The 22,449-nt window shown below is 39.7% G+C and overlaps 1 protein-coding gene across 8 annotated transcripts in view; it reads right to left on the reverse strand.

Annotated features, from left to right (window-relative positions):
• The window catches only part of elf2b (E74-like factor 2b (ets domain transcription factor)), a 28,965-nt gene extending 8,258 nt beyond the window's left edge, over positions 1–20,707 (reverse strand). For 2 of the 8 annotated variants that reach the window (XM_042484999.2, XM_042484996.2), the window contains exons 1-3: positions 20,384–20,535; positions 9,683–9,852; positions 8,531–8,783 (exon numbers count right to left, since the gene is read on the reverse strand). In XM_042484999.2, coding sequence (XP_042340933.1) covers positions 8,531–8,783; positions 9,683–9,757 — 328 coding nt within the window. In that variant the 5' untranslated portion in view covers positions 9,758–9,852; positions 20,384–20,535. Of the gene's footprint in view, positions 1–4,217; positions 6,961–8,530; positions 8,784–9,682; positions 9,853–12,746; positions 14,120–17,607; positions 18,642–20,083; positions 20,352–20,383; positions 20,536–20,567 lie in introns of those variants that run through there. The other 6 variants (XM_042484998.2, XM_088075327.1, XM_088075326.1 and 3 more) reach the window with 6 other exon arrangements.
• Between the last annotated feature and the right edge of the window lie 1,742 nt (positions 20,708–22,449).

The following is a 22,449-nucleotide window of genomic DNA, read 5'->3' on the forward strand; positions in this document are numbered from 1 at the left end:
GCAGTAAATGCCTCTTTTTGAAACCTGGAGCAACATCAATTTTCACAGACATTTAACCCTTTAATGCTGCAGCAAAATGGTGCAATTTCTTTAAAAAACATGGGGGAAAAGGTAATGAGCAAACTGGTAAGAAATGATCAACAAATTGCAAGAAATTAGTACATTTAGAATTTTTTTTTTAAAAGCTAGGGGAAAATGTCAAGGGAAAAAGAAAAAAGAAAGGTAAGAACTACATATCTGCCCAAGGAGATGAGGTTGGCAGAATCAGTAACTTCTTTTAACTCACTGCTTACAAGAATGCTTACTGCTTACATTCTTTGAACTGCATTCACTCTTATTGGTATGAGTTGTTAATATGATTTTTGTTTTGTAATTTTTCACTCTTTTGTCTCGCCAAAATTCGACAATATTATTTTGCTCTTACGGATACTTTGCCTCTGCAAGAAGTCCCCTTTTTGCTTCTGCTTTGGCCAAACAGGCCAAAACAGAAGCAAAGGGGGGGTTTCAAAGCACATTGTAAACTCTGTTTTTAAAGGTGACATATATATCAAGCTATTTTTATTTTGATTTATTTACTTAAAACTATATTACAGAGTTATTACAATAGTTTTGGCACTTTTTCCAAGTCTTGTTTGCATGTTTAAAAACCCCCAAAACAAAATACGTATTCTTTTTTGTGTCTTTCTTCTCCTTTCTTATGTGTTTATTTATTTTAAACTTTTTTGTGCTAATTTTCAGGTAACTTTCTTGTTGTTTTTTTTAAAAAATAATTTTAAGTTAGTTTCTGGGTCACTTCTTAATTTGTTGCTGATTGCCTTGTTTCCCATGTTTCTGAAATAAATCTAGCCAATTTGCTTATGTTTCAAAGGGTTAAGTGGTTATCAGGACAGTTTTAACACTGCACTGGATTCTGTTTGAAATTACAAGACTGGTTGTGGACACTCTAAAGTGACATGAGGAATGTCGTCCTTATTTACTGCATCAAGTACAGCAAGGCACTGCACAATAAAGATATTATGATCTGTAGATAAAAAATGGGATTCAGCCTCAGGGAAAATGGTATGCGGCCCCATGTGGGACCCTGAGAAGGAACCCAGGGCACCTGCTGTCTCTGTCAATCACTGGTGGGAATCACAGGATCCCGTTGCACCCCGTCCTGTCCATGTTTGGCTATCTCACTGAGTCAACAGGCCTGGTGTAGGGGAGAAACGGCTATCTTTAGATTGTCCCATTCATTCAATCCGCCTCACAAACACACAGGACCTGCTGGGAGCCGTCACACAGGAAAGGACAGCTCGACCACAGGCTGCCCTTGAAACAGGCAGCAGTGCTGGAACAAAAGGTGTGAGGTCAAAGAGCTGCAGCTGGGCTTCACCTACATAACAACAAAGAGACACTTTGCATATATCTCGTCTGTCCAAAATTGTTAGGATTTTCATCCATTCATTCTTATTAAATATTTTCATCCATTCTTAGTTATTAAATAATGCATAAGTGCAAACAAAGAAAATAAGTTTGCATATATAAAAGTATTACAATATAATATTTTCACAAGTTAGGATAATGTCTTTATAAATCTAAACTTCTCTGCAACGGCGCCAAGAATAGCAGCAAGTCCGACAAAAAGTAGTGCCGCCTCTGATGACTTCCGTGTTTACAGTCCTCATCCTTTCCCTCCAGTTCTCTTCGAAGAAGCTCACAAGTCCTCGTCACTCAACACCCGCCTCGCCTCCCATTGGCTCATTCTCAGAGCAAAACCCCGCCCCCGTTAAAATCTGGTTGGACTGCCGCTGCTGCTATTATCCAGCACGCACGCTGATTGGACTGACGGGCCTGTCAATCACCAACACACCGCGCCCTCTCCATACACAATGCTTCCGCCATCGAAACATCTCTAAATACTTAGAAATTAACGAACAGAGGGACAGAGATGAGAACGACGCGTTGTTATCACAATATGTTGTTCAGAAACTACTAAAACGCGAGTCAAGTCACCAAGAGAGTAAATCTGGGGGTCGGTGTGGTCGAAGGCTGAGGCCGCACATGAAACAACTGAGAGAAGAAAGCGAGAGAGCGAGACGGAGCTGAAGTTCGCCTCAGATTCATCAGTTAAGGGGAAAGTTAAGAGGGACGTAGCTTGCATTGTTTAATTGACTGATCCTCCCGCTTTTTGCACCTCCTACTGTAGTGAGAACATGTTGGACGTTTAAAATAAAGCCTCGACGTCGTCTGAACCCCACTTTCACATTTGAGAAATATCTTTTTCTATTTGTGAAAATGCAAAAATAGGAGATTTCAATGCATTTTCACATGTAGACAACGCTGAAGTCCAGGCCAAAACCCACTTTACTCAGGCTTATAAAATCTGGACTGTAATATTCCTAAAAGGCTAATGATTATTTAAAACACTGCTTTGTATTCGTGGAACCTTAATCCACTTGTGAAAATACAAAAAAGTGAGATTTCACTGCATCTTTCCACAATCTCCAGATATGACCCATATCCATGTGTTTTCAGTGGTTAAATGTGGTCTACGTGTGTTTGGGAAAAGCACTGCACTGTCCCTTTATTGCAATTTTACATACAAAATAAATCTTAAGAAAATTTGAAACCATTTTTTTTAACCAATCTTTGGCATGTCAGGGATAATCCAGTGCATCTCAGTATAGTGGGTTTTGCTCTGTATGTGGTTCAGTGTGATATACAAGTGAAAAAAGCAGTGAAATGTCTCTTTTGCATTTTCACAAATCTGGTACTGTGTTTTAAGTAATATTCAACTTCTTATAAATATTCTGATCCAGAAATCATAAACCTTTAAAATAAGTATTGAGAGTTTTGATCTGGACATGTGAAGAATGCAGTGAAATGTCCTTATTATGCTTTTTCAGATGGGATAAAGTTTTGCGAAACTAAAAACGTATTATGATAATGATCTTCAGCCTCTATTTGATAATCTACTTCATATTTGATCCCTTTAAAATTATTATTTTCCAACAGTTTTTTTCTTAAAACATGTCTTTTGGTATTACAAAACTGTACAAAGCAATAATTTCATTATTCATAAAATAAACCAGTAGACCCAAGATAAATCTCATCACTTTACATTGAAGAATAGAAGTAAATAAAAAATACATCAGTTAGAAAGAGATAGAAACAAAACAACAAAAAATAAAAATAATCATGCCACTTAGGTCTCTTTCCTTTGGGGCTGTCAGACAATCAGACAGGTCTGGGGCTTTTACAGAGATTTTACATCTAGACCTAGTTCCATGTGGTCTACACGTTTAAAAAATAAATAAATAAATAAAGAGCAGTGAAATTTTCCTATTTCCACAAACGTGAAAGTGTGTTGCAGACAGCGGTGAGAATTTAATTAAAACTTTTACCATGCTTTCAGCTCGGTGGGAGGTGCAGAAAGCCTTGCAAACTACGCCCCCCTTAACTAATGCAGCTACAAATCGGAATCGAACTTCAGCACGGTGAGAGCTAGGCCGTCCCACGCGTGAAGCAGCCGCTGCACAACACCACAACGGAAGCACAAAGACACACAAATACACACACCTATGACTGTGGACATGTGACAAATGTGTTCACAACATGTAAAACTCACCAAAATGTAACACTATGGCAGGCATGACTTTTTAGGTCTAACAAGGTGGTACTGAGGGCTAATGTGTGCAGACTTGTTCCTGCACTATTCCCACTAACGGAACAAACTCAAGTCAGACGCAGTTTAAAACCACAACATACTACAGTCATGATACTAACTGAAGCGATGTCTGACAGAGCGCAACAAATGTACGCCAGTAAAAATAAACCCACATGTCCTTCCTACTCAGACAGCGTGGCAAATACGTAGGAGAGAAAACATCTTCACACTTCCTGGTTATGCAGAGCCGATCTGTAAACCGTTATTCTCCCGCACACTGTGGGAGGAAACAACCCACTCCGACATGCACAACACAATTCTTGCACATATCTATCTATTCGTGCAGACTGGCGATCCCTGCCAACGATTTCCCCCTCTTAAATCGGGTTTGGTAAACCGTGTAGCAACGCCATGCAGGTTGCGTCCAAGGTGATCACTTCCTGGTTGCCCTCCCATTACTTCGGCACACTACAGAGAGCACTGAGCGCAGCGGTCGAGGTTAAAAACGCGAGCCGCGAGTTTAAGTGAGCTCCCGGCTCGAGGTTACAATCACATAGAGATACGTTACCGGCTCGGATGAGAAGATCGAGGTTTGCGTGTCCCTCATGCTGCGAAGTCGCCATGTTTTCCCCTTGCTGCAGATTCACATTGACTTTTCACTGAATTGTATAGGAAGCCACTAGCACAGATCACTCCGCCGCTAATGGGAAATCTCTTCGAATTCAACGAGACACACTACAGCAGCAGGAAGGTATCACTCCGCAGCCGAGCACAGGAAATCCTTCCTTCGCCCTCCCTCACTGACGTAGCAACGACGTCAAGAAACATGGACTGATATAACAGTCTTTTCAACTACCGTAAACTCAACGTTAAAGAGAATATTACACAACAAAACTGCGTTTTTCGCAACGTATCGACTTATTGTTGCTCTGTTTATGCCATTGAAACCTCAGCTTATTTGCCTTTTTATTTTAAAATCAGGAAAGGGGAGAAGGCAATGAGCAACTTCGTAAGAAATGATCCAAAAATGTACAAGATATTAGTCAAATGTACGAGAGTTTTACCCGGGATTTTTTGATTTTTTTTTTTTTTTAAAAAGTAAAGTTAAAATATGACCTGAAAAATTCTTTAAGGGTAGTAACAATATTGTAAATAAGAAAGATGTGCAAAAAATTAGTTAAAAAGTATAGGACAATTACCTGAAAATCAGCACAAAAAGGGAAAGTAAAAATCAAAACAAATAGGAAATGGGTACACAGACAGTACTCTCCAAATTAATAAACGAACCTATTACAGTATATGTCATAAAATGGCTCATCATGCATGACTTTTTACCTGTGAGAAATATACCATAAACTATTAAGGGCTAAGTTTAGATATGTGATTAAAGGAATACATCACCTGCAAAAAATGTGTGTTACCTTTAATTCAAACTTTGTTTTTCTTGTATGCTTCCACGGAAAATGGTAAGCACTGATTTACTGAATTATTGAGATTCACATTTAATAACAGCAAACTAAATCAAAACACCAATTTACAAACTGTCACACAGCTCATGCACTGTAATCCAAGTCTCCTTTATCCAGTCAGATGCTGAGTACTTCACAGACACATGCATTTTGGATAAAAAAAACAAAAAAAAAAACCTGAAGTATTAGAGCCTGGTTTTTAAGAGAGCAGAGATATCATTCACTTTCTGTTCAGTTTAAATTGTGATGTTTAAGTGAAAACGCATGCTTTCCTAAATTACTGAGTATACAATTAGGTAAATGACACTTTGATGACATTGTCCGAGTTGTGTGACCGTTTGTGAACCGATGTCTTGATATAGTTTGCTGTTGTCGAACGGGTCCTCAATAAATCAATAAATCAATATGTGCGCCGCTTTCCATGGAGGCAAATTCACTGTAACACAGCATGACTCACTGATTTACAGATGATCACTTGGCAGGTGAAGAATTCCTTTAAAAGATTACTGATCGATTTTAACTAAATAACCACTAAAGAGAATATATTTTAGAGAATATTGTTTAGGTTAGCTATAACTTTGTGTGAAATATAACTGATGTTCTGAGGCAACATTAGTGTGTTTCCTAAACTGAATCAGAAACGTTAAGTCATGACCCGACCCAACTCTTGTTTGACTGACGGACAGTGGGCAGAATTTTGACCTCCTGCTGAGCTTCACACAGTCAGCACTTGAACAGTGGAAATGCTTCTTGCTGTAGTGAGGTTTCTACATCTAAAGCCTTTTCAATCTGTGAATATTTGGTGTCGTGTTTTTGTCTCTATGACAAACAGACATGAATTCATGAATTAATTGAATGCAATAGATTACATAAAAAGACGACACATGCTTTTATAGTGGGACATATATTATATACACTGTATATTAAGCAGATACTTTTAAGTTAGATGATGTGAAAATGGTGTGTGGGGATGTAATTTGGGACAGTGTGAGTGAATGCAGCTTTCATCGGTTCATGACAATATTGTCTCAGTCTCTTATTGTGTTTCAGACTTCTGATCACTGTGCTGGATTAGAAACTAGTCACCATAACTACAGCATTAATGGATGATAAGGGAGTTAACACTGGAAACCTCAGCTCTTCATGTAGCAGTTACTGTCTGAAAAAATACCCACAGGGTGGCAGTGTTTGAGCACAGAGGCCAGTAACCCTCACAGCTTTGTGAGTCAGACTGTGGCTGCAGAATCATAGTCGGCCCATTCACAGCAAATCACAGCAGCACTTTTTAAGATGAGTTTATGAAACGGATAAATAGATCTTGGATCTAAATTCAAATGAACTCACACACTTTTAACCCTTAGGGCCTGTTTGGCACACTTTAAGTGCTTTTCATTCTTCATTTTTTTGATAATTTTGGCTGTGTTCATGCATATGGCATATGTTTTGACCAGACTGTGTATTTTTGTTTAATCTGTGAATTTCCAGCTCAGCTCCTACAATACGTCTAAAATACACTGTGGAAACTAAACTGTTACATTCAGACTGTTAAGGTCAGAAAAAGCTCCATTGAAACCCATTCAGACGGACATTTTTGATCCCACAGCCATCAGAGCATAAAAACATGCATCGTATTATTTCTGGGTGTCATTCTGGGCTTTTGCCTTGGAATTTGTCAATTTTACTGTTTTCTACCTGATGATGTCATTTTTACCATATTTGGCATATGGAGAAAATACATGCTATTTCCACTAGCTACACTGACACAATCAATGTTGCTGCTAATTATTGATATATCCCAGACTGTCATCATAAAAACAAAAACAAAAAGACATTTAAACCTGATGTTACCTAACCTAACTGTTGGTTTTAAAAAAGTGAAAGTAGAAAATCAAATTATTGTATATTTTTTATAGCCTGATTCTGAAAAGCGCATTTTGTGTGCAGAGGTGTGAGTGTAAATATTTGACACTGCACAAAAGATAATGTATAAAAATTAATGTTGCTAATATTCATTGACATATCCTAGGCTGTAATAATAATTTTTAAAAAAAGATCTACTTTACATGTGGTATATTGAAAATAATTTTTTTGGTGTTTTTTTTAAATCTAAAAACATAGTGGCATCATGATAAAATCCTGGCATTTAAAGGGTTAGAATTCTGAATTCTGAGGACCTATATTGGTTAAAAATTGACTCAGTTTAAGTAGAAAATAATATTAATGTGTTATATTTTTTAAAGCTTGATTTCAAAATCGCATTTTGTGTGAGTGCGTATGATATAAAGCAAGGCCCTAAGGCTTAACTATATGCCGTAATGGCTGTAATATACCTGGAAAACATTAGGTAAAAAATGGCACCACAGACTACAGACACACCACAAAACCATTTAAAGGTGACGGCCTGATACAAAGAATGAGTGGCCTTTGACTTGCTGAAGTCAGTAGTAAGAGGCAGCAAGTTTAAAGATGAAGCCCTCTGACTGAGAGCTCTGGCCACAGCACCAGCTGAAAATATGTCAGTGCATAAATCTTTACACCTGTGTGAATGGCTCTTCATGGTAAGCAAAATATCAAAGCAAAACTGACATAAAAGTCCAGAACCAATTTGTTTATATAACAATATTAATATACAAACAGCAGCTAAATATCCTCTTTTCCTAATAATATGAAAACTTAGAGAGCCACAGAAAACAGTAACCACGGTTCATACAGACAGGAGCAAGCCAAATCCAAGGACTTTCAAGTACCTTTTCAAGAACTCATTTTCAAGCACTCATTTTTGTATAATGAACTATAATCTTTCTATTTCTGTGAAATCAAATAAAGCACCAATAAATAAATAAACAAACAAATAGATAAATAAATAAAAAATAAGAAACTACATGTTATTACCTGATAATGGTTGTATGCTTCCGTAACACACTGACCCCATTATCCACTCATACAGCATTAGAAAATCATTGCAAGCTCGGACATTTTTAGCCTCCTAGTTAAAAAGATTGATCTAATACATTTCATAAAATAATTAATATCTCTCTTCTCCTCTTATTCATATCCAAGTATAAAAGTATAGTATAAGTATAAAAAGGTTTTTTAAGGTATTCCAACACTTAAATTTTAAGTGTCAAAATCAAGTACTTCATATACCTCAAGTGCCTTGTATAAACCCTGAGGAACTGTGCTCAGCAGTAATTACAGTATATACTGTATTGCAGAAAAGAAACACTGGAGAAGAGTTGTTGGCTCCTTTGGTTAAAAGGGCAAAACAGGTTCGGGAGTGGGGTGAATGTGAAATATTTAGTGAAAAAAAGATGATTTATGATAGTCATTTGATGCACTTACCTACAGCTCCAAAAGGAAGATTATGAGGTAGCACAATTTCTGTCAAATACTGGAAATATTTAGATCTCACCTGCCTCTCCTACTGTCTGCACCTCCAGCTCATCGCCCATTTCCTGCACCAGGTAGGCCTCGTCATCATACACAAACACCTGGGCTGAGTATCCCTGCTCCTCGGCCAGGCAGGCACCGGGCACCTCCTCCACTATGACTGCTGGGTAGTCCTCAGCCTCGTTTCCATCTTGTACGTCCTCACAGGCCTCCTCAGCTTCACACTCCCCTTCTTCCTCTACTTCAAACTCCTGCTCCTCCTCACACTCTCTCTCCTGCAAGGAAAAGTGATTGGGGGATGAAAAAGAGCAGTTTTCCATAAGAGAATAAGACAGATATGGATAATAAAACGGCCCGATTCTGTAGTGAGCTGCAGTTGGTGGTTCTTGTGCTTGGTCTGAGGCCCAGTCCACATGTACACAAGGACATTTGAAAACAAAGCTTTTTCTTTGCGTTTTGGCCTTTTGTCCAGCGCAAACTGAATTTTAGGTCATTGAAAACGAACCATTGTAAAACACTGTCCAGGATAAAGATTTTTAAAAAGTGCATTTTCAGTGTTGATGTGAAGACAGGGGAAAACGGACTTTTGCTTGAGACGTCAGACTGTTCGCCGTTATCTCCTCTGTGAAGCGTGACAAATGAGACGGCAATTCTTGCAGTGGCAGAAAACAACAGTGTTGCTCTAACCTGCTGACAGGACTTTCCTCATGTTTACACATAAATGTACAGTTAATGCTCCACTATGCTGAGGAGCAGAGGTGTAAGAATGAGCTCCGGATCAAAGAGGGTAAAAAGAGAAGTCTAGAGCTCTGATTACGGGCCGGCCTGTAGGTTCTCACTATTCCCTCGGGGCTTGAATAAGGTCAGGTTCTCGCTGATTTGACATTTATTTATTTTTGAAACTGTGGTGAACTGTCTCATGTTTAAATGACAGTCCGACAAGGTCACACTGACCTTGTCCTTTGATCTATGACCACCAAAATATAATCAGTTCATCGCTGAGTCTCAAATTTGGAGAAATTCTCCTAAGGCGTTCATGAGAAGAGGACAGATGGACGGACAGACAGACGGACAACTCGAAAACATAATGGTTCCAGCTACAGCTGTCACCAGCAGAGGCATCAAACCTCTTTTTGAAAAAGGACCGTGAACATGTAGACTGTGTCAGACTCACCTGCTGTGGCTCCTCCTCAGCTGTGACATACTCCACCGCCGTCCCGCCACTGTCGACCAGCACCACTGAGGTCATAACTCATGCTCCTCAGGGATCAGCGGTCACAGCCGGTGATACACCACACAGCACCTCCGTCTGAGGGACTCCACCAGTTTGGTGAATGAGGGCACCTGGAGAGGCAAGACACACTCAGTAAACAAAACTGTGATTTTATTTAATTTTGTCAAGGGTGAGTGTTATGTCAACAGAAGTCCAGCTATGTCCCACTGTTTGCCCTGTGTCATGTCTGTGATGAAGGCAATAAGTATCTGACACTTCCAGAGCTTCTGTTATCAAGCTGTGACTATAGAGCTTTAATTCTCTCCTGCAGAAAATGTTGCTGCGGGGATTATTAAAAATAATGGACCTTTGGAAAAATATGCTCATTTGCTTTCTTGCCGATGATACATGAGCTTCAGAGGTAAGGGCTAAACTAACTGGTTATTGGCTGTGCCTTTGTATTTAGTGTTCGGAAGTGAGAGTGACATAAATTTTCTCACCTAACTTTTGGCAAGAAAGCTAAGAAGAATAATTTTCCACAATGTCAAACAATGAAGTCCAGCTGCTTTACTTACATAAAAGTTTTATTGGAACACTGACAAATCTTCACAGCTCATGCTCAACACCCTAAACAATTATTTACAAAATAAACAATGCAACAACACCTTCTTTCATCTGTCCCAATTATAGACTCGGATTCTCAGAAAAGTCTGGGATTTCTGGTATCTCGTCCATCTCCTTCCCTCTAGCTTTGGCCTGCAGGAAGTGCTTGTCTGCTATTACAGGAAGCCAAGTCAGTGGCTCAAACATGCACACAGTGTGTGTACAATGGAGGATCTGGGTGGGACAGGCTGGAGCCATGGTAACAGCTGCTGAGAGCCAAAGGTCCCTCAGTCCCTGTTCTGCACTGCTCTGCAGGGGGACGACAGGATATAAGACAAAGGGACTGCAGCCTCACAGGGAGGGAGTTATTCACAAACTGCATGACGCTCCAACTACTCTGACTTTACTGTGTTTTTTAAGGGATGAATTGGCCAATGATCTTCTGGGAATTTAAATATTTTTACGCTGGTGGATCTTTACATCAGAGCTTCTTTGCACTGGCTCCCTGTGAAATCCAGGATTGAATTTAAAATCCTCCTCCTTACTTATAAAGCTCTAAATGGTCAGGCTCCATCCTATCTGTCACAGCTCATAGTTCCTTACCAACCCTCAAGATCACTGCGCTCTGAAAACGCAGGGTTACTTGTGATTCCCAAAATTTCCAAAAGTAGGTTAGGAACCAGAGCCTTCAGTTACCATGCTCCTCTCCTATGGAACCATCTTCCATTTTCGGTCAGGGAGGCAGACACCGTTTCAACTTTTAAGGGTAGACTTAAGACCTTCCTCTTTGATAAAGCTTATAATTAGGGCTGGCTCAGGTTGCCTGGTCCAGCCCATAGTTAGGCTGACATAGGTTTAACCTGCCGGGGGACTTCCTCTGATATGCTGAGCTCCTTTCCTTCTCTCAATGCTGCCATCAGAAATCATGCATGTCTGTTTACTGCATTGCCATGTGCAAGCTTAACTTAGCTCTGTGATAGCCATGTGGTACTCTCACCACCTGGGGCTCGCGATTACGGAGCCTGGGTCTGTTGAACTGCACTACGCTATTCCCATTGCCTCTCGGGAGCGTTCCTGCTCCCTTGTTTCCTAGTTTCCCTGGATCCTGGCCGTAACCTTGACTGTGCCTGACCGTGGTGATAGCTGTGCTGATGCTGCGACCCTGCCTTTGGTTGTGCTCGTGCTGTGGCTGTACGGATTCTGTGCCCCCGCCGCCCTGATCGTAGTCTGGTCCTGGTTGCGCCGATGCTGTGATCTTGCCTTTGGACAACTCCCTTTCACATATGCATGAGACTGTTATCATCTCTATCAACATCATCATAGAGAGCAATTACTAATTTCACACCTACCATTATTGTAATATGACATGCATCTGTTTCTATTGTTCTGTGCCCCGCCCATCCCCCCCTCTCCCCCTCTCTTTCTCTTTCCTTTTTTGCCATGATTGTATTTCACTTGCTATTTACGGCATCTATTGCTCGTCTGTCCGTCCTGGAAGAGGGATCCCTCACTATCCTCTACCGCTCTTCCTGAGGTTTCTTCCTCTTTTTTTTTTCCCCGTTACAGGGGTTCTTTTTGGGGAGTTTTTCCTTGGGTGATGTGAGGGTCTAAGGGCAGAGGGATGTCGTACACTGTAAAGCCCTCTGAGGCAAACCTTGTTTTGTGATAATGGGCTATATAAATAAAACTGACTTGACTTGACTTGCTGCAGCTCTCCCTGTGACAGTGGACTGGGTGCTGTACCTTTTTTTTTTTTTTTTTGCTTAAGTGTTAAATTTGAGAGTATGAATTCTTCAGTTACGGCCAAAAACATGTTTTATGAAGTCGTCTTGACCTTTGACCACCAGATTTTGCTCAGGTAATTCTTGAGTCCAAGTGAATTTCGAAGAAATTCCATCAAAGTGTTCTTAAGATATTGCCTTCAGAAGAATGAGACAGCTGAGCTCACCTTGGCCTTTGACCTATGACCCCTCCTGTTCACACTATACACCCATGACTGCACTCCCAGACATCAGGAGCACTCTATTGTGAAGTATGCGGACGACACCACCATCATCGGCTGTATTACAAACAACGATGAGGGTTCATACCAGGAGGAAATCACCAATCTTGCAGAGTGGTGCACAGAGAACAACCTACTGCTCAACGTCAATAAAACCAAGGAGCTGATTGTTGATTTTAGAAAGAAGGAGGCAAAGACACACACCCCTGTCTACATCAGTGGAGCTGAGGTGGAGCAGGTGAACAGCTATAGGTTCCTTGGAATCACTATCAGTGAGAACCTGTCTTGGTCATCACACATCACCACCGAGGTTAAAAAAGCACAGAAAAGGCTCGACTTCCTACGGAAACTTAGGAAGGCTAAATTCCAGAGCGAGATCCTGCTTAATTTCAACAGAGGAGCAATAGAAAGCATACTGACCAGAAACATCACAAACTGTCGTGGTTTGTGCATGGTCCAGGACAGGAAGGCTCTACAGCAGTGATTAAAACTGCCCAGAACATCACTGGTTCCCATCTACAGAGCATCAGTGACCTCGGTGAAGTGAGGTGTCTGCACAGAGCCCAAAGGATACTGAAAGACAGCAGCCACCCCAGCTACAGTCTGTTCACCCTGCTGCCATCTGGAAAAAGATACAGAGGTATCCGCTGCAGAACCACCAGACCACAGAGCAGCTACAGTATGTGAGACTCATTAACTACTCCCTCGACTCCCTTGAAGATGTAGCAGGATTTAAGGACAAATTTTAATAATATCTAATATATCTACCTTGCACTTTGTATGACTAGAATGCACCAGATGTGCATACGTATGTATAGACAACCTGAGAACATAATGCCTCCGGCTTCGGCTTTCACAGACGCAGAGGCATAACAAAAAGGCTGTTCATGATTAGTACATCCACTGTATGAGAGCTGATCCTTGATGCTTTGTCAGAAATGAGCTGTGTAACATTAGCTCTGTCTTGCTCTTTCATAGATTTGTGTGGCGACCCCATCCAAACTCCTTATATCCTCATTATTCATCTAAAGCAGTTTGTGAAAACAGAGACAACACTAGGTGAGAACGCTGTTCTAAGATATAGAGGGTTTGGTTAAGTTTTACTTCTCCTGCGGTCCTGCTGCTCCATCTGTGCCCTGACTATGCTCTGCACTCCGAGAGTGCAATGCTCTGAATAACCAAATGGTATGTAAATATTGCAACAGTGCTCCTAAATAGAAAATAAATATGTGGTGGCAAATGCTGATATTGTGCCGGATCCCCACAACTAAATGAATTTGTTTGAAACCTGAAACAGTGTTCTGAATTAACAAATGGTCTAGTTTGTGCCAAAGTGCACTTTGGCACTTGAAGTGACTGTTTACACATGGCTGAAAGAGAGGGAGAGAGATATTTCAAAAAAGCATTTGACTCAATTTGGCATCATGGTCTGTTCCTGAAATTAATTGGAAAAGGTGTGGGGAGGAATCTATGATATAATTAAAACAACATATAGAAATAATAAATGTGCTGTGAAAATAATAATATGTGGTAATATGGAAACAGATTTCTTTCTCCAAAGTAGAGGGGTGAAACAGGGCTGCAGTCTCGGCCCCACCCTGTTTGTTATTTATATTGATGATCTGGCAAAATCAGTAGAACAATCAGATATCCCCGGCCTCACCCTTTCTGACTCACAGATTAAATGCCTGCTCTTTGCAGATGATCTCATGTTGCTGGCTCCATCTAAAGAGGCCTTACAATAGCAACTGGATAATATGCAAAACTTCTGTCAGTCCTGGGCCCTGACAGTTCACCTGGAGAAGTCTAGGGTTATGGTCTTCCAGAAACGACCCAGACGTCAGGGAAACCCAAATAGGTTTTTTTCTGGGCTCAACCGACATCGAACACACACACAACTACACATATTTGGGGCTAAACATTACCTCTACAGGACATTTCAATCTGGCCCTGAATGATCTCAGAGACAAGGGGAGAAGAGCCTTCTATGCTATAAAAAGTCTTCAAACATTAATGTACCCATCAGAATATGGCTCAAAATATTCCAATCCATTATTGAACCAATAATTCTGTATGGTAGTGAAGTATGAGGTACTCTTGTAAATCAAAACACCCAACTGAAACCCTACACACAGAGTTCTGTAAGAGCATCCTCAATGTCCACAGGGATATGCCCAACAATGGCTGCAGGGCTGAACTAGGACAATCTCCCCTTTTAATTAAGATTCAAAAAAGAGCCATCAAATTCTACAAACACCTTAAAGCAAGCGAGCTCAACTCCTCCCACTACAAAGCCCTTCATTGCCAAGAGGAGAACATAGAGAAGAGTCTCCTCAGCTAGCTAATGCTGAGGCTCACCTCCTCTAACGGCACACGGCCTCAGGACAGCCCTCACACAGTCTGGCCCTACCAAATTAGAGAACATTACATTAACTATTGGACATCCATCCCAAATACTCAAAGCAAACTTCAGTGCTATTTGGCTCTAAACAGACAATACACGGTGGCCGACTGTCTGAGCAGCGTGACTGATCAGAAACTGAGAAAGACATTGACTATGTACAGACTCAGTGGTCACAGCTTGGCTATAGAGAGCAGCAGACACAGACCTGGCTGCCTCGTGAAGACAGGCTGTGTCTTCTCTGTCCACAGGGAGAGGTGGAGACAGACACACATTTCCTGCTACACTATAGCACATATTATATTGGAACAAAGTTCTTCACACAAATTAAATGTAAATGCCAAGATTTTATGCTCTCACTGAGCAGATAAAAACTCAGTATCTACTGGGGGAAAACAGTGTCTGTGTCACAGAGGCAGTCAGGTATGTTGGTGCATGTCACAGTCTACGGGACAGCCTGAACAGCAACCTGATATGGCATTTATACTTCATTTCTCCTGCACGTCTCATTTTTTGTTTTAATTTTTTTTTGTTATGTCTATATACAGTAGACATACCACACACACACACATACACACACACACACACAACAAAAAGTTCTTGCTCTTTTTTATTTATGAATTTATTCTTTATCCAATGGATTGCTGTTGATTTGAATATCATTATTTGATTTGTTTTCTTGTATTTATTTATATCATCATATAATTGTATCTGAGGCTTCGGCAATATTGTTTTACAAATGTTCGTGCTAATAAAGCAAACTGAATTGAATTGAATTGACAGAGAGCAGGCGGGGTGCGTTCAAAAAATATATAGAATCTGGGCACTGAATGCCGATATTATAGCGGGCTGCCACAAATAAAAGAATGTGTGAAACTCCAACTGTAAATCTCTATGACCCCAGGACTTGTCAATTTATTAATATTATATCGATAATGTGATATGAGACTAGATATCTTCTTAGATTTGGATATCGTAATATCCTGTGTTGTCTCTTCCTGGATTAAAAGTCTGCATTACAGTAAAGTGATTTCTGAACTTAGCAGACTGTTCTAGCTGTTCTATTATTTGCCTTTACCCATGTATTACTTACTCATTACATCCACAGTGCTGATGATAATGAAACAAAAATGTTATTGTAATGTTATTGTAAATATTCTATGAAAGTCTAATCAAATTTGCCTGTTAAATATAAATATTCAACTTTATCTTATTTTGCTGGTGTAAGCTGTAAGTTCACCATTTTTAAGCAGAGCAGAGTAGATAATATTATCTCAGTGCAGAGTCTCTTCTTCTCTGTGCCGCTGCATCACCTACGCTGCAGCCTCTACCAAAGAGTAATGTGACAGTCAAGAGCACTCACTCCACAGCAAAATCTGGAGACCAAAACGTCCCCAGAACTACATTGCACAGCACACCGAGTAGCCAAAAAAAAAAAATAAATAAAAAAAAAAAAGACAAGACTGTTCAACTTGAAGCAATCTCAGTTGACTAAGGGGTCTCCGACCGATGATTTGAATCTCTGGCTTTCAAGGGGCAGCCCTGGAAAGCACCAACAGTCAACAAGACAATATTGTCACAACATCGATATTGAGATATCTGGTGAAAAATATTGGGATATTTTATTTTCTTCATATCACTTAGCCTTATAAAACAATCCCACTTTTCAAAGATAAAATCCTAGGAAATCAGGACAGAGAACTTTATGCTACCAGTCACATTTTCTGAGTATTAAGTAAACTAGCTCCTCCCTCTCTTCTTCTTCTCATTCTTCAGTCCTAATTTATTTAAATATTTCATTCAAGCCCTTTGCTCACTGGCACAGAAACAGACTAACCAAGAAAGGTGTGAGCATGTGCTGCACTGTGTGCCGTTATTTTGCCATTAAACTGACAGACGTTATTATGTAAGCTCATGAAAGAGTTGGAGATTGTAACACACTGGGTTTTGTAATCTGTGAGGCCCATCTAAGTCAGAGAGAGATTGAGTGAAAAGGGGGTCAAAGTGCAGGGTCCTTTATGTTTTCACTTGGTCAACAGAATGATCTGGCACTGAAATGACAGCATAAGTCGGTATGGCAATAACCTCTCACTGCAGCACCGTGTATGCTGTCTCTCTTCAATGCTATTCCTTTTTGTTTCCTTTCTATCTGTACTTTATTTCCACCCAAATATTCTGAGAACATCCAACTAAGTGGACAAATACAGACCCTCCAACATAACTGCACAACACAATGTGCAGGCTCATATGGAATGTGAAACATGCAAACAGCAGGCAGACTTCCAAAATGGGTTAATCACATGCGTGCGCACACACACCCACACACCCGCACACACCCAAGATCTGTCAGGAGTTGAGTCTCTCAAGCAGGACTTGCAGGTTGAATTGGTTTAAATAAGTGCAGAACCTGCTTAACTGCTGCAAACACGTGGCTGCCTTGTGGTTTCTCAGCTCAAACGTACATGAGTCAAGAGGCTGCATGATTATTGCACTGCAAGCTATTTAATTTAAAAACTAAAAGCAGATACCTAGCACATTACAAGGAAATGTATTTAATCATTTCAAAGCAGTTAGTGTGACTTTCGCATAGTGTTAGCTGCTAGTCTTACTGCTGGTATTTAATGAATTAAAAATATTTCACAAGTCATTTTGGATAAAAGCTACAGCTCCATGTAAAATTGTCAAATTTTGGTCACTTTTAACCTTTGAAGCAAACAAGTAGCTTGATTCTTCCCCAAATGTTCTGCTTCACGATGAGTCAGTTGCAGTCTCAAGTCAAGACTTAACAAAATACAGCAGAGTCATCCTCACAGGCCAACTTTCCCACTACGTAATCCCAACAAACGCATCCAAACTAAAAAGGGAAAATTCAAAACTTGCCTTGCCGAAGAAAAGTTGATGTCAGGCAAAATGCAGGCTTGCATCTTGCACTTTAAAAATCCACAGAGAGATGAAGAGAATGAAGGAGTTATGGTGCTTTATGTCGGGGTAAGAGAAAGAAACAGGACTTTTTCTGCACCTTTCTCTCTCTCTCTCTCTCTCTTTCTCTCTCTCTCTCTCTCTCTTTCTGCCCGTCTATGATTTTTTCCCACAAATCCTCTCTGTCCTCCATCCGTCCATCTATCTGGCCATCCATCTCCTCTGTATGGCTGCATGCTCACTGTCTGCCTGTTCCCTGTGTGGAAGGAACCTCTCAGAGCAAGTCAGCACTTCTCAGACCCTGCCCTGAGCTCAGATCACATGACAAGGGTGGAACACACACACACACACACACACACAGAGAGAGAGTCACATGATCTTTCAACAACAGCGCTTTTGTTCCAAGTAACTGGGGCTGTTGGTAAAGATACAACGCCATGCCTTGTGCCCTGCCCTTTACCAACACTCACATGCAGACAGACACAATGATGACACAACGGGCAAATAACTGTCAAGCATGAAGCACTGGATTTACCTCACATTCTCCCAGTCCATACACACACACACACACACTCATGGGCAAGTTCCACTACAAATCTACAATGTTCTACAATATTAATGAAGTTGTGTAGCAATTCTCTGCAGTTCCCAAACCCCAAAATTTAGATGCTTCAGTGTGGTGGAAAAATGGCGGCAAACTGTCTTGTACAAACTTTTCTCTGACAACACCAACACGTTAATGTACGGATAACATCTACAGCCTTGGCAAGAGTCATCTTGGAAACTACAATTGGATCAGAAAATGTTCATGTTTGGCCCAATGAGCATTTAAGTAGAGTTGAGCTGATTTCCGATTTTGCCAGTCTGGTGTACGAGCAGTTTGATTTTATGCAAACCAGCTAAACCAGCATTTTTCAATATGACACATTCTGGCATTTTTAAGAGTAGCCTAGCACAGCACTAAATCCAAGGCGAACTGCATGGCTAATAAGCAATACAACAGTGTGGTATTGTTTTATAAATGCACAAACAGAGCCACAAGTATCCAACAGGTCGTGTGTAATTTACAGCCGAGGCGAGGCGGCCGGTGGCGTTTGTTCTGAGACGGAACCACAAACTATGGTTGTGTCACATTCTACAGGTTGGGCAGAAAGAATGGAGAATGCAACGATGGAGAAGTCAAGTGAGAAATCGTCAAGACAGCATACAGTGGTCTTATTTATGGTTGATCCATGCTTGTTTTTGGGGAAGTAGCAAATATCTGTAATAACAGAACAAAAGCTCGCAAGTGATCAATGTTATCGGCCATTTTCTCACTAATGTTTACTGTCTTTGAATATTGTGCAGTGCCCTCAATCGATGACACATCCATGATTACAATGGCTCCACTCACAACTGGTGGAACGCAGGCTGGTTCACCAAATAGCACCAAGGTTCAAAGAATCCTGAACGGACCCAGTTCAAGAACCAGAGCTGATAAATTGGACGATAGATAAGTGAAGTAAGAATTCTCTTGCAGAAATCCAGAATGTTCATTCTGGAAATCCAAAATGACAGTGTGGTTATCTAAAATTAAATGTCCATTACTTCTGATAGTCAAAAGTGATCCAGGCTATCAATTTTTGGGTTATAATGTTTTCACTTCCAAGTATTCTTTTAGTTCCCAGAACATTTTTCTTAAAGTTAGGATAACAATTCTCTATAAACACAAAAAAATGTTTTTTGTACTGTTAACATATCACATTACATTACATTGGCCTGGTCAATTATTGGGGCCGATATTTGGCATTTTGCCAATTATCTGAATCTGCATTTTATTTTAATGATCACCAATAAAATTTATTAATTAAAAAGTGCAGAGAAAGTGTCAGCAAAGAATTAACTTTTACTTTGTAAACCCTCAGGGAGCTATTTCTATTTATTCTTTTTTTTCTAATTTCCATTTGACTTAATTTAAAAAAAAAGTTGCTAGAACTTTCTGTATATAATGTTGATTTTTTCAGTTTCTAATAAAAACATTTGCTAAAGGCATTCAAACATAGTTTTTTGTTGGAGTTTGTTCTGCATTTACAATTAAATGAAAACCTTTCTGTCAATATTTAGAATTTAGAATATATCGATTCCAATTTTTGGTTATCGGCCTCATTAACTACTGAAAATCGGCCCTGGAAAACCAGTATCAGTCAACACCTAATTTCTAGTGTCCTTTTTGAGTAAGAATAACTGAATTATAGATATCATACAGATAGCATATATATCCAGTCTAGCTATTAAATGCACTCACTGGCTATCCAGCGTAGCTTCAGTGTGTAGTCAAAAAGTCTGTTTGCTTGTGGAAACAGCTCATTAATGAACCTAAATATGATCCCACAGTTGGCTTGCTGTTTGCTAAAATATGCAGACAAATGTCAGACAAGAGAAAGATGAAGTCACGTACCTTCGCTCTTTGCTGATCTCATCAACGACTCACTGGCCAGCTGCTGCATCATTTACGGTACATAAAGTTTCTGACATTAGCATGCCGAGCTGGCTAATAAATTCTGTTCTGTTGGTCACGTCCCAGGAGCCGTCATTTTAGAGATTACGTCGCACACAAGAGGCAAAGTGAAGAGAAACAGAAACTGAACAGCGCCAACATTAGCTGGCTAAGTTAGCGCTGTGAGAAAAACAAACTGTCAGAAATGAAACACAGTTAAGCGTGCGGCTAATGCTGGCTAATGTGTGTCAGCTCACTCACCGTCAAACTCTTCCTCCCGCCCCGCCGCTCAACAACTCCGCTTAACGGGCAGAAACTTGACGTTAGCTGGCTGCCGAGTGACAGTTTGCTCTGTCTCTGTCTCTGTCTGTGTGTGTGTGTGTGTGTGTGTGTGTGTGTGTGTGTGTGTGTGTGTGTGTGTGTGTGTGGACGGCTCCGTTCTCACCACACGGTAACAGCTATGGTTTGTATTCATGCTGAAGGGCCGTAGTGACTCCGCGACAGATGGGTTTAAAGAGCTCTATGTCCTGTGTGTTTCCATGTGGGACAGTCAAGGACCCCCGGGTCAGGACAGGCTGCTCTCTGCGGGTTCAGGCGAATTTAACTTGTGACGTCACGCCGCACAACACTCACATAATCCATTTTATCAGAAGTCTCTTATGTTTTAGTGAGAAAAAAATCTCGGAATGTTGTAGACATATTTGGCAAGAAATGTTATAATAGACACATTCGTAAAAAAAAAAAAATACAATAATTTACAAAAATATACAATAATTTACAAAAATATAATATGATCTTTCAACAAAATCAAAGCAAATTTCATTTGTGACGACATACCGTACAATAAACAGTCACATATTTCATTTGATCAGAAGTCTCTTATGTTTTAGTGTGGAATGGTGTAGACATATTTAACAAGTAATCTTATAACAGACATAAGTAATTTTCTTGTACTTTTACAATTTTTTGTTGATTTTTGGGTCTTTTCCAATTAACTTGCTTCCTATTTTTTTGAAAGAAATCAAGCAAATTTGCTCAGGTTACAAAGGGTGAATACACAATTCATTTCGTTCATAAAAACTGTGTTAAAGTGTTTGTATATGCCTTTATTCAAATTGTCTACGAGAACCGATTATTATGACGACATAGACATTGTAATGAACTAAATACACATTGATATATTAACTATTTAATCTATTGACATGATTCATATATAATTAATATATCATACGATATGTAGTGCAGCTAGAAATATATTTCACACAAAGAATCCATCTTCAACGCTGAGAGATTTTGTTGCATGTTGCGAGTTACTGTTAAATATAATCGTCTGAGTGAAAGTGTACAAATCAGCCTAAATTAGTACAAACCTGTACATAATTTATCAAACTTTTGCTGTGGAAGGTGGAACACTGACAACAATATTACCACAAAAAACAGATAGTAGATATGCAACAGAATATGGACATTATATATTAATATCAGTCAAAATCAGTTTTAAAAAAGCAAATATCAGCAATGGCAATATTTTCTCCCCATGTGTTTTCTTTTTATTTGAACATTATGATTATTTAAATTTTGTTATATAAACACATGTATACTTACAGTTAATATATTAAACATATGGATATGTATGTTGTCAACTGAAGCCCACACTGTGGCATAAGTGTAGTAAACAAAACAAAAACAACAGCAAGGAAAAGAAAACAAAAAACAAATTAAAAGTTGCAAAAAACAATTTCTCAGACACAAGACACTTTGCACACAGATCTTACATGCATATTACAATTAGGGGCATTTTGTCATTCAAGCTCATACATTAAACATATTACAGGTTTGCATCTCTAAGTACTTATTCCTCTTTGTCATTATCTATGATATTATTTATTGGTTATTGTTTTTTTACAGTTGGTTATATGGTTAATACTGGCTCTACAACAAACTGCCCTTCTGGGATCCCCAATCCCCTTATCCAGGAGTGCATCACTCTCAAACATAAAAACATTAATAAACTTAAAACACTTAAATGATTCATGAGTCATGAAACATTTGTACTATGATGAAAGCGACAAAGATGCATGTCTTTATGCTACAATATCAGTTGATGTGACTTCTAGAACTGAAGAAAACATGGGGGTTCAATCACACTTCAAAATCTTGGTCCAGTTGGTTGATATTATTCGTTAATATCTATGAGTTCAGTCTGTTACAATATTACATGAACACCAAAGCCCTTCCACTGCCAAACACAGCAGAGACCACTGCAGAGAAACTGGTGTTCCAGTCAACTGGTCCTGAAAAGTGGCCCTGCGATAGTCTGGCGACCT

The sequence above is a fragment of the Plectropomus leopardus genome, chromosome 3 (assembly GCF_026936395.1).
Source record: "Plectropomus leopardus strain MGB_pleo_1.0 chromosome 3, ASM2693639v1, whole genome shotgun sequence".
Lineage (NCBI taxonomy): Eukaryota > Metazoa > Chordata > Actinopteri > Perciformes > Serranidae > Plectropomus > Plectropomus leopardus.